The following is a 12,782-nucleotide window of genomic DNA, read 5'->3' on the forward strand; positions in this document are numbered from 1 at the left end:
TATCTTTATAAAACAACACATTTTGTTTTGTAATTTTGACTAATCTGTTTACAGTTGAGAAGCTTAATGGACACTAGCTAATACATGCCCTCTCCTATTCAATGAAATGGGTTCTTTTTTTTTTTTTTTTTTTTTTTTTTTAAACAAACAAAGCTGTAAACAGTTCCATTGGGTTTGCTACCATGAATGCTAATTGTTGTAAGTGCAAGGTTAGCCTTTCACACTACTTAGCAGTCTATGCAGGGGAAACAGAAAACTAGACATCACACACAACGTACTTTCAACAGAGCTAGGAGAACAGAACAAAAACGACAAAACTCTTCACAATACGTTGCAAAAGAGACGGCGTGTTATGCTGGAGCCGTTCGGTGACAGCCCCTCATGCGTTCTCTCTCTGTCCTCAGGTGATGTGGAGGAGCTGATATCTGTGATGGCTGGCCTGTCCCTGCCGGTACTCATACCCCCCCTCCAGTGTTGTCATTCCCAACCGACCAAGCAGCCCGACTTGAGCGTCTGACCCCCTCTCCCCCCCCCACCTCCCCTGGGCGTGCCTCCGCCAGGCCTCCTGGCTCAACCCTGGGCCCATCATGGGAGGATGCTTCTCCAAACCCAAACCAGGTGACCCTTCCTTCTCCCCTTCCTTCTCCCCAGCCCTATGCTCCCCCCCACCCCCTCTAAATCCTGTAATAATTGGCACTTGTTCGCCAACTATATATAGGTCATACACACTGCTCTCCTGACTGCCTTTGTAGCATGGCGTTTGGTGCGGGAGGAATTTTAATGCTCTCAATAGCATTGTGTTTCAGAGGATTACGTAGTAAAACATGGGCATCGAATGTGTCCCAGGCAGCGGACATGTTTCAATGCAAATGTGATTCTATTTTGATGCGACTGACTTGAGGAAGAGTGGGAAGCAATGTTCAAGCCCTCAATTCATTATCAATGAGCTTTTACCTCCATCTGCTCTAAGGAAGTGGTTTAGAACCTTCATAACCTCTCAAAAACAGAATCCAAAATAGCAGTGTTGTAGTTGAGGGTGAGGCAGGAGTGCCGGAGAGTTTGGACCCAAGGGGAGTGTGGCAGAGCAGAGGCCCCTCACTGTGGCAATAAGGCTCTGGGTCTCAGCTCTAATTAGTCCAAGTCTATTAACAAATGAGGCCCTGATCAAGACCTTTCACTTAGCAGAATGTAGCTGAAGCAGATCATGTCATTGTGTACAGTCTGTAGTCAGTACAAACATTCCTACATAATAAGAAAACAAATGCAAACATACAACACCAGCATCTGCAAAATGATCAAAGGTAACTTGTAGAGAATGAGGTGAATGTCCTAGTCTAGTGTGTGAGAGAGCCTGTATAGGTCAGTAGAGAAATCCTTGGTCTGTAATAATAATTCAACTGCTCGTCGAATCCCTCTCTACCATTCTCCCACATTACTCAGCTGTTACAGTTGCATCTGGGAAATCAGATCTGGGGAATCATGGATGGCAAGTCTCAATTAAATATTGCCTTCAGAACTGAGCCACTTCAGATGGTTTGTGAGAAATTGTTGACTGAGGTTCAGGGGAGGATTACAGACTCCAAGGGTTTGCTGAGGTGTAGAGGATGATAGCCTATATTATATACTTCATTATTTGTACTTCTTATATAATATGTAATAATTAACTATTGATTTATTGAGTAATAATTTATTTATTTATTAATGTGCACACTCCATAATTTCAGAATAACACACAGCTCATCAACATGTGATAAAGAAAGCATAAAACAAATCCCCTCAAGGTTATTGTTTGTACCAGATGTTCTGATGAGACTTCATCAGCTTTTTGTATAAGATAAGGTCACATATCAGGATTATTCCCCTTCTTTTACAGGACCCGAGGGGGGGGGGGTGGGGGTGGTGGGTCTTTATTCGGCCACACAGTTCCCTGCATTTCTCCCATCCAAGCTGTCCTCCTCCAGGGGCAGCCAGGAGAAGTGAGCAGCCATCATCCATGGCACCGGGGGACTAAGTCCAAGTGTTCAGGTCTTGGTCAGGGACCAGACTGAAGAGCATCTGTTCTTCTGCATGTTTTTCGTATTGGGTTCTTTGGGTGGAAACCCTTGCGAACACTGGGAGAACATGCAAACTCTGCACAGAAAGGCCCAGAGACCTTGTTGCTGTGAGGTGACAGTACTAGCTACTACGCAATTTTAGGGTTCAATGTCTTGCTCAAGGATACTTTGGCACAATGCCAGGAGCTGGGATCGAATCGGGGACCTGCTAGACAGCATTGATTTTATAAATAATGACTAGCAAATTGTATTTTCTTACATTCTGTACATTAAGATCATGAAGAGGATATCTCTTGTACTATGTCTCATTGAAAGATATCCCCTGTGAGTCTGGAAAAACAGTGCTTTCTCCTTCCCTCTCCTGCAATTGCAGTCAGTCGCTACTATGATTTTCCATTGATTTTAATTAAGACTCGCTCAGCAGGTGAAAATTCCAGCCAGATTACTAAGTAAGAACCTGACGGTCAGCACATTTTTCCAGCCGAAGAGATAAAGTTGGAACTGCAGTGAAAAAGGGTTACACAACCATCCCTTCAAACACAGAAATAAAAACCCCAAAGGCTGTGCACCAGATGACAACAGAGACCAGACCACCATCTCGCTTCAATGAGAGATTTGGTAGTTCAGTGTCTCTCTGACTGTCTGTTTGTCTGTCTGTCTGTGGTAAGATTATTTTGTGGACCGGTTGATGTATGAAGTTGACATTCGGCAGGTTGTGTTGGTCAGGAGCCAAGGCATTGTAGTGCTGAGTGTAATATTTTGCCCCGTGGCTCAATTATTATTTTATGAACGTAATAAAATAATAATGAATTATAACAAAGCAAATACGTCTCTTCCGCCATCTTGGATCACAGACTCTCTTGTGGGACTTGCCAAGCTGCAGCAAAACACCAGTGGGACTTAATATACTGTCTAGCATCCAGATGGCCCTGTAGGTGTATAGTATAGGACAGCAAATATTTCTATCTTACCATGTTGCCTGTAATGATGGTTCTATAGCCAACATATTCATAAGACAGGCATCACAGGCTCTGCACTCTGCCTGTTTGCATCTTACCTGATGGATCGCTCCTACCAGGTGACATGGAGAGGGTCTGTGTCAGAACCACGTAATCTGACTACGGGAGTTCCACAAGGGTGTGTCCTGGGTCCTCTTCTTTTTCCCTCTACGCTACATCTCTGGGTTATATCATTCGCTCACATGGCTTCCAATGACACCCAGTTGGTCCTGTCATGTCCCCTTTCTGACACACAAGTGGAGGCATGCAGAGCTGCGTGTTCTGCTGACATCTTGGAGTGGAGGGCGACACCCCACCTCAAGCTCAATCTGGACAAGACTGAGCTGCTGTTCCTTCCAGGGAAGGGCTGCCCGCACCGTCACCATCACCATTGACGACACAGAGGTGACAGCAACTCGGACTGCAAGGAATCTGGGTATGACTCTGGATGACCAACTGTCATTCTCAGCACATATCACATCCGTTACACGCTCTTGCAGATTCCTGCTCTACAACATCAGGAGGATTCACCCTTTCCTCACTGATGAGATGGCGCAGGTGCTCATCCAGGCTCTGATCATCTCCCGCCTGGACTACTACAACTCCCTCCTTGCTAGAGCCACGGCATCAGCCATTAAACCTCTGGAACTTGTCCAGAAAGCTCCTGCTCACCTGGTGTTCAACCACCCCAAGTTCTCCCACACAACTTCCATTTTCCATTCTCTACACTGGCTCCCTGTAGCAGCTCACATCCAGTTTAAAACTCTGGTATTAGCCTACAGGGCAATGAAAGGAAGAGCTCCCTCCTACCTCCAGACCATGGTCAAGCCCTACACCCCCTCTTGACCACTACACTCTGCTACCTCGGGGCGAATCGTTGCCCTACTCCAAGGCTCTGTGGTCGATCGACACCGTCATGGCTCTTTTCTGTGAGCTACCCACTGATGTCAGGACAGCAGAGTTGCTGCCCATCTTTCGCTGCAGGCTAAACTCACCTCTTCAAGAAGTACCACTAGATTATGCTGTTTAGTCACTTGTTTAGAAAGGAGATGCACTTGTGAGTTCTGGAGAATAGTAGTACACTGACTACCAATGTTAAATGCAATTATTTTAAGTTGCTTTGGATAAACGCGTCTGCTAAATGACTGTAATTCAAGATTTCAAGATATCAAGATCTGTTTATTAGTCATGTGTAGTATATGGTTCACACATACTAGGAATTTGACTAGAGGAATGAAGGCAAAATAAGGCAGGGTGCATGTAATGTAATAAAAAAATCCCTCCACAGGCTCATAATGAACCAAAAATATTTTTTATTTCACTCCTAGTCAGAAAATGTCTCAATGTTCACTGGTAACAATGTTAGCGATCACAATATAGGATGTTCAGGAAGGCTACATAAGAGGTATGCACAACTATGTCATGGCAAGTGAACTTTGAACGGGCATAAATCTTAAAGCTAAATCTTATCTACAGTCAGATCAGTAGGTTCAGAAGTTGGTTCCTCAATTATGGGTGCATTCGTTGCGTTTTTTGTTATAATTGCCTTTTAAACAAGACACTATATCTCAACTCTCGTAAAGGGACCGTGCCATCAAAAATGCATTTTCATGTACTCCATTACACTTGCACCTCACCTCATTGCTAAGGGTTAGCTTATTAGTGTAAGACAATGTGTCCTTTGTAGAACGTGCACAGCCCCCAACAGGCACATGCACTAGTTTATTAAAATGGGTGCATGAAAAATCTGATGTGTAGTTCTGCTGAATATGCAATGTTTATGCATTCTGTTACCACTCAATCATTTTATTATCAGGCCAGTTTCACAGGCCGTTTTCAAACTGCTCTATGGAGATACTGCAGAGTACTGCAGAACAATTAAAACAAAATAATGTATATTATGTAAGGTGGTAAATCTAGATTTGGATGGAGAAAATGTGGAGTGCGGGGATCAACTGACTGAGGAGTGCTTCTTCTACTGGTATGTGTGTGTGTCCCAGTTGAGGTTAAAGTGGAGCTAACCCTCCTGGAGAAAGAGAAGGAAGTGGATGTGATGTCACCTAACGGAAAGGCGAGCCCATTCTCTGACTGCAGGCCCAACGGGGCTCTGGGACACTGCTCAGACGAGGATTCCTCCGCCCGCCTCTACCACAAACCACGCGACTACGTGGAGGCGTCTGTCTGCCATGTCAAAGACTTGGAGAATGGACAGTAAGATATGCTAACCTCATCACCTAAGAGGGGCTTCATGTTACTGTACAGAAACATTTCTATAGCAAGAGTATACTTTATTTGTTCATATTTGTGTGTGTGTGTGTGTGTGTGGTCAGGATGCGAGAGGTGGATTTAGGAGCTGGCAGAGCTTTACTCATCAAAGAACATGGAGAGTTCTCTGCCATTGGCCACAAGTGTCCACACTACGGTGCACCACTTGTCAAAGGTGACACAGCGTTTCCATTTCTTCCAATGCTGTTTTCTACTTTCAATCTGTCACTGTCATCACTTCGCTGTCAGATGAAAACCACTTAACCCCATTTTGGAGTTGTTTTTTGTTTTTTTTACATCAATTTAAAGCTGGGATTACCAAGTTCTACAAAACTACAAGCTCTGAACACCTCCCAGCCCCGGGACCAATTTAATATATTCTAACAGCTCATCACAAATACTGTATGTGATTTTATATTTTTTTTAAAAGCAATTGGAATGTTCTTTTCAACATTCAGAAAACGTACCATTTTGGAGATGAGTGGTTTTCACCCGACAGCGACAATAGCTGGCATGATTCGTAGTTTTATGGAGGTTTAATGATTTGTTATGGTGACAAAATGTCTGACTGCATATCCCAGGTGTCTTGTCAAAAGGCCATGTGCGCTGCCCTTGGCATGGAGCGTGTTTCAACATCGCTACAGGAGACATCGAGGACTTTCCCGGACTGGACAGCTTACCCACCTTCCAGGTGACCCATCTCCTTGGTGATGTCATTCACATTCCCTGCCTTATCATGTCTCTGAGCATCATCCAAAAGTATACGCATTGCTCATGTCTGTTTGTGCTGCAGGTCAGAGTTGAAAAGGACAAGGTCATCATTCGGGCGAACAAACAGGTGAAGACATGGGAATTATTCAGTTTTATTGAGGTAAACACACTCATCTGTTTGACCTATGACCTTGGGAATGCTTCCTCATATAGGCTCTTCAGTCCCAGAAGAGGTCAAAGTCCATGGCACGGTGTTCAGCGGTCATCAACTCCAGCACAGGCTTCAGCCACGTTCTTATCCTCGGTTCTGGTGAGCTCTCCCTGCATTCTCTCGAAACACAGACCTGGGCTGAGTTTCCCAGAGGCATCGTAGCAATACGTTCATCGTAAGCTACGGCGTTCATCGTAGCGTTACCATGAACGTAGCGCTACGATGTCTCTGGGAAACTCAGCCAAGGTTTTTTTCAGTTAAACTACCGGCCTTTCACCTGACCTATTGCCATAAGTTTTTCTTTGTGTGTGTTCACGTGTCAGTAAGAACCTACCTGTACATTGTGATGTGCTGCTGTGTCTTCAGGCCCAGCAGCTCTGGTGTGTGCTGAGACGCTGAGACAGGAGGGCTTCACAGACCGGATCGTTATGTGCACCATGGACAAACACCCGCCCTATGACAGACCTAAACTGAGTAAGGTTTGTACAGAGACCCAGATCACACCACAGAGACCATATTGAAGTGTCATTTCTCTTATCTGAAGAATGCTGTGGATACAATGTACCATGAATGTAGTAAATTGTAATATTTTATGAAATATCGATCATATATGACAAAAAATGATAATGCAATGACTTCCCAATAATGTAATAAAGATTCTGAATGAAGAACGCATTAACTGTTTTGCATGTAATGTAATAATGAATCATTATTGCATTATAAGGTGGTTATTATATTATCAAGAAGGTGGCACATTTTTCATGAAAAAATTAATAACTAAGAACAGATAATGTCATAACTCAAACAGCACACCAAACAGACCAAGAGCACCCACTCTCTCACACACACACACACACACACACACACACACACACACACACACACACACACACACACACACAGGTTATTAAATAAGTGGATAAGGGTATGTGGGGAAGAGGGGCTCTACAGGGATAATTGGATGTCATCATTGATCTTGTTTCAGTAAACCAACCTTCCATCTCAGTTTTGCCACATCCACTTACTGCTGGAGAGCCCACCTCCCACCTCCCCTGCACCTTGTTCCACTTGTGGAACAGATTACGCTGCCAATTACACTATAGTTAATGGGTCATGAAGTCAATGCAGCCAAGTGCAACCCGTTTTGTTGTGCTACTGCTTTTTCTGTCTAACCATAACCCTCTAACCCCTTTAATACCTTATTATAACCCTAACCACACAAGTGTAATGCCTAATTTAAAAAATAGCATAAATAGCAAACATTTTGGGGGGTGTAATTTTGTTAAAATATGCAATGAAAAAGACAACCAGGAAATTGATGTGAAACAATTGGTTACCGGCTTGACTACCTATCTTATAATGTACAAAATTATTTCACTTATTTGGTATAGTTATGATGTTATCCATTCGTAATTTTTATTAAATGTATTGGGAAGTTATGGGGGGTACATTTCTGGTTTTAAATACATTACATAAAAATGAAAGTTATTACATTAGCAGTTATTAGATTATCTGTAGTTATTACATTATCAGTTGCTATATAAAAGCATTATTTAAATTGGCTGACTGAGATAAGCTATTTACATTATGTATTTTACTTGATAGGGGAGTTCTGTCAATGTCTACTACTTCTGATTTACCATTCTACCCACAGATTTCATGCTTAAAAATACTTAGTCATGTTATTAGATATTAGTCTAATTTTAACCCATCATTAGTTGTAATATGGAGATATGTACTATGTTGGTCTTGAAATTTATTGGAAGATTATTTTCTGACTTTGACATTGAGGTCTAGTCCACAAATATTTTTACACTGAGAATGTTGCACTTACTCAACATCCAATGAGTATCTTGTCAAGCGTTTATGTGGTGGTGCTGTTTTGAGTTGTGACTGACCGTCTCACCCCTCAGTCCTTAGACTGCACAGCAGAGCAGCTGAGATTGCGCTCCATGGAGTTCCTCCAGAGCCACGACATTGAGCTGCTCACAGAGAAGGAGGTGAGGGAGCAGCTCCAGGGGAAGACCCGTCCACTGTCTGATTCATCTCCTCAGAGATCGTTCCTTTGTAACTGTGAGATGTTTGAATGTCTTAGGCTGTGGCTGTGGACATCAAGACAAGATCCGTGACATTTCAGGATGGCCTGAGGATGGAGTATAGGAAACTCTTCATCGCCACAGGAAGCAGGTGAGGAGTGCTAACTTTCTCTTTGTTGATTACAGGAAATTAGAAATTACCGTTCAGTTCTTTGTTTTGACCAGTTCACCAGCTCTTTTACTGACACGTTTTGTTTGTTGAAGGCCCAGGCCCATGAACTATAAAGGCAAGGACATTGGGAATGTGTTTCACCTCAGGACTCCTGAAGATGCCAATAGCATAGCTAAGCTTGCTAGCAATAAGAATGCAGTGATTGTGGGAACATCATTTGTTGGTGAGAGACAACTTCAAAATGTGATCAAGAACCATAGACACAAAAAGATCTGAATACTTGATAACTACTTGTAATTACACAGTAAAGGAGCAGGGCTTTATTCCGTGTTTTTTCCGTGCACCAGGCATGGAGGTGGCAGCGGCTCTAACGGACAAGGCCCACTCTGTCTCCGTCATCGGGATCCAAGCTGTCCCCTTCCGCAGAGTTCTTGGGGAGAAGGTTGGGAAAGCCATAATGAAGGTAGGGACCTATCCCTGGGAGATCGGACCCTCCAGACCTCTAGAACAGCTCCATCAGCGTTCTCACTCAGACAAACTGGTGTTTTACCAGGAAATCATGTTCCACCGACAGGCACCACAAGTAGAATGCGGATATTTGTGTGATCCTGCATGCACTTAGGTAGACAATCACAGACAGATATTGCCGCTGTGTGTGTGTGTGTGTGTGTGTGTGTGTGTGTGTGGACCTAAGTTGTTTGTGTTGTGTTTGCAGCTGTTTGAGACAAACAGGGTGAAGTTCTACATGCTGAACGAGGTGTCGGAGATGCGAGGCCTTCATGGACAGGTATTCAGAAAGTGAGCGAAACAGCATGTTGTGACACCCAGCAGAACTCTCTCTCGCTCCGGCTACATCAAGAGCCTGTTTATTATACAGGTGCATCTCAGAAAACTAGAATATTGTAGAAAAGTACATTATTTTCCATAATTTAATTCAAACAGTGAAACTTTCACGTATTCTAGATCCATTACACAAAGGGAAATATTTCAAGCCTTTTTTGTTTTAATCTTTGAACAGTATGTTCAGTATGTTCATTTATATAGTCAATACTTGGTGGGGGCACTTTTTGCAGAAATTAGTGCATCAACGTGGAGTGTGGCATGGAGGCATTCAGCCTTGAAATATTTCACTACATGTGTTATGAATCTATAATAAAATGAAATGAAAGTTTCACTTTTTGAATTTAATTACGGATAATAATGAACTTTCCACAATATTCTAATTTTCTGAGATGTACCTGCAGATAAGGCAAGGCCAACTGAGGAGTTCTGCAGTGTGTCAGCAAACACGCAGAGGATCAGTAGTCAGATCACTCAAAACCTCCATTAGGGGTGTAAAATGGTACAGGAGATGTGTGTCAACCGTTTTTTTTGTTGTTGCAAAATTAGCACACACAAAAACCGTAACTCTTCAGAGCTGTGTACTCTAGTGCTGCTTTGTGTCCTATAGTTGAAGGAAGTGGTTCTCAAGAGTGGGAAGGTCCTGAGGGCGGATGTGTGTGTCATCGGCACAGGTAAGGTTAGGCTGCTCACCTCTACAAAGTTACTGAAGGTGTGGGATAGTATTTTATTCACCTAATTGGCTAGTGATGTGATTGATGGCAGAACACACCACAGTTAACCCCGTGTGTATCACGTGTGTTCGCTGCGTAGGGTCTTATCCAGCCTCGGCCTTCCTAAAGCAGAGTGGGGTTCATATGGACTCCAAGGGCTTCATCACCGTCAACAAGGTAGAAAAGACAATATTACATGACTGCACACATGTATTACAGGGCTGAAAATGAACACCTGCCACCGGCCAAATGCAGGTAAAATTTCCAATTTGGCGACTAGATTTCGGAAGGCTATCTGAAAAAAAGATATACTTGGCCGGTAGATTTTTTCATCTACAGTCCCCTTGGCAGATGACTCACCGTGAGCCAAAAAGTTAATTTTCACCCTTGCATGTATAGTATAGGAGTTACTGTATTATCTTAATAGCATTTAGTGCATTCAGTGACTATCGTTATTACAGTGGTGGTCCACTGTATGCATACGATGTATCAATTTCCTTTTGAACAAATCTGATAACACCTTAACACATAATGCTCCTTCATACATCTGAACCCTCCGCCTGTCAGGCGATGCAGACCAACGTTGACGGTGTGTATGCCGGAGGGGATGTGGTGATGTTTCCCCTGCCGCTGCGCGCCAACAAGAAGGTGAACATCCCGCACTGGCAGATGGCCCATGTTCATGGTGAGTTGTGCAGTTCCCAGGGGTCAAACTCCCAGCTGCACCTCTCTCTCTCTCCCACTGTGGCCCGATTCACACTCTGCTGATCTGATTGGGCTGCTCGTGCCCTCTGACCCCATGCGTTAGGAATGAGGTCATGAAAACATCCCCTGTACTGTTGTTGTTTTGTCTGTAACCGACAGGAAGAGTGGCGGCACTCAGCATGATGGGAAGAGCCACTGAGATCAAAACAGTGCCTTATTTCTGGTCAGCCATGTTCGGGAAGAGCATACGCTACGCAGGTAAACGTACCTCTTCCCAGGATTTGAATAGCTTTCAGTTGAAGAAAGTTATCTGCACATCAGAATTGAATAGTCTCATTGATTTACGACTTGTTTACAGGGCTCGACTTGCTCTTCATCACTGCCATCTAGCTGTGAGATCAGGACCAGGGGATCTAGCTCCCATATTCAGAGGAGTGTGTGATTTATTTGTCAGTTGTTTAAGTGTTCAGATGTTTTATTGGACAGGCTATGGGGAGGGCTTTGATGATGTCGTCATCCAGGGGGATCTGGAGGAGCTGCGGTTTGTGGCTTTTTATACCAAGTAAGTGTACAGTGAACAACAACAACAACATGGTCATACATGATGTGGTCTGGGATGTTTTATCTAGCGGTTATAAAAGTACTATACCACATTCTAACCTTTGAAGGCATTCATTCTCAATATAAACTGTTCTTTTTTGACTGTTTATGTTCAGGGTTTTGATGGCTTGCTGTCCTAATCTCCCATCTATAGGAGTGAGGAGGTGGTTGCCGTGGCCAGCATGAACTATGACCCCATTGTATCCCGCGTGGCAGAGGTCTTAGGATCCGGAAAGACGATTAGGAAGCGAGATGTGGAGTAAGTGCATTTCCCCTCTTTTTATACAGTAGCTTGTAGGAGGTGACAATGGTCTTTAGATTTCTCTCTGTTATCACGGGAAATTTGGAGATCATAAAGAGCATTCTATCATGTGATAACTATCATATTTGTATGATTAACATCTGATAACATCTGATAACTGTTCCACTACCAACTATAACCTTAACCGAAACAAATTCCTAGTATGTTGTAAAACTACATGGCAATAAACGTTTCTGATTCTGAATCAATTCACCCACAAGATGCATTTGCATAGCATGTATGTAATTGTTGCATACTGCAATTGCTATAATTGCTACGGTTTCACTGTAAATTGTTTGTCATGTTTGTCTCTCATTTTTGATTGTGCACACAAAAATTGAAGGATGTTGACACGCCTCGGCAAGTACGAAAACAAATTGTCCCTCCCTTCACAATCTATTTGAAGCGTTTTCACCTCGGTGTGATCCTGTCAGACTCTAGGCCAATCTGCTCCTCATTTCTCCCTGAGGCATCATATGTGTGACATGTACGTTCCCTTCTCTGGCCTGCAGGACAGGGGACATGTCTTGGTTGATAGACAAAGGCTCGCAGTGAGAACCTCCCCCTCTGCAGCTCTGTGTGTGTGTGGGGTCTGCAGGACACTGAACTATGGACACTTCTGGTGCAGCTATCCCGTGGACTTACTGGACAAACTGCAGACCTCATCCGATCCTCTTTGAATCCCTCCCCCGCAAACAAGATGGAGACTGTTTTACATATTATCCTACAAAGAGCCTCTATGGTGATGGACAGTACAATGCACAGACTGTATTCTTAGAAGAACGTGCGCCATACACGCTTTTACTGTGATGGCAGATCCTGAGGTCACCATAATAATATTTTCTCTGATTTTACAGCGAAGCAATACAGAAGCCGATCTCTATGCTTGTGCATGCTGTATTTACCTGTACTTTGTTAATAACACACTGGAGAGGGGTATCAACATTTTTTGTACATGTAACTTTGTATATAGCTACATTATAATCCTCAATGCACTGTAACAAAACAGGACTGTTCAAGTTAAACTTTTTCTAACTTTTAAAAGACTGATTTGGTTGAGAATGCTTGTGTGGGTTAAAATAGACTATGGATCTGGCATCAGCAAATAACAAAGAAACAAAACCATAGAACTTTTTGCTGAGCCCCAACATATTAAATTGTTACCTACAAAATAGA

At 43.2% G+C, this 12,782-nt stretch overlaps 1 protein-coding gene across 1 annotated transcript; it reads left to right on the forward strand.

Moving 5' to 3' along the window:
- Positions 1 to 498: 498 nt before the first annotated feature.
- aifm3 (AIF family member 3) lies at positions 499 to 12,161 on the forward strand (the record flags this gene model as incomplete). The annotated part of the gene is made up of 20 exons (XM_084457309.1): positions 499 to 618; positions 5,053 to 5,263; positions 5,383 to 5,492; positions 5,899 to 6,008; positions 6,111 to 6,155; positions 6,242 to 6,338; positions 6,606 to 6,718; positions 8,153 to 8,239; positions 8,335 to 8,426; positions 8,540 to 8,670; positions 8,795 to 8,910; positions 9,163 to 9,234; positions 9,898 to 9,961; positions 10,101 to 10,177; positions 10,568 to 10,685; positions 10,865 to 10,963; positions 11,192 to 11,267; positions 11,460 to 11,564; positions 11,950 to 11,970; positions 12,119 to 12,161. The coding sequence occupies exons 1-20, from the start codon at positions 588 to 590 to the stop codon at positions 12,159 to 12,161; spliced, it is 1,818 nt and encodes a 605-aa protein (XP_084313435.1). The 5' UTR covers positions 499 to 587.
- Positions 12,162 to 12,782: the final 621 nt, after the last annotated feature.

The sequence above is a fragment of the Borostomias antarcticus genome, assembly GCF_949987555.1.
Source record: "Borostomias antarcticus genome assembly, chromosome: 23".
NCBI classification, from domain to species: Eukaryota; Metazoa; Chordata; class Actinopteri; order Stomiiformes; family Stomiidae; genus Borostomias; species Borostomias antarcticus.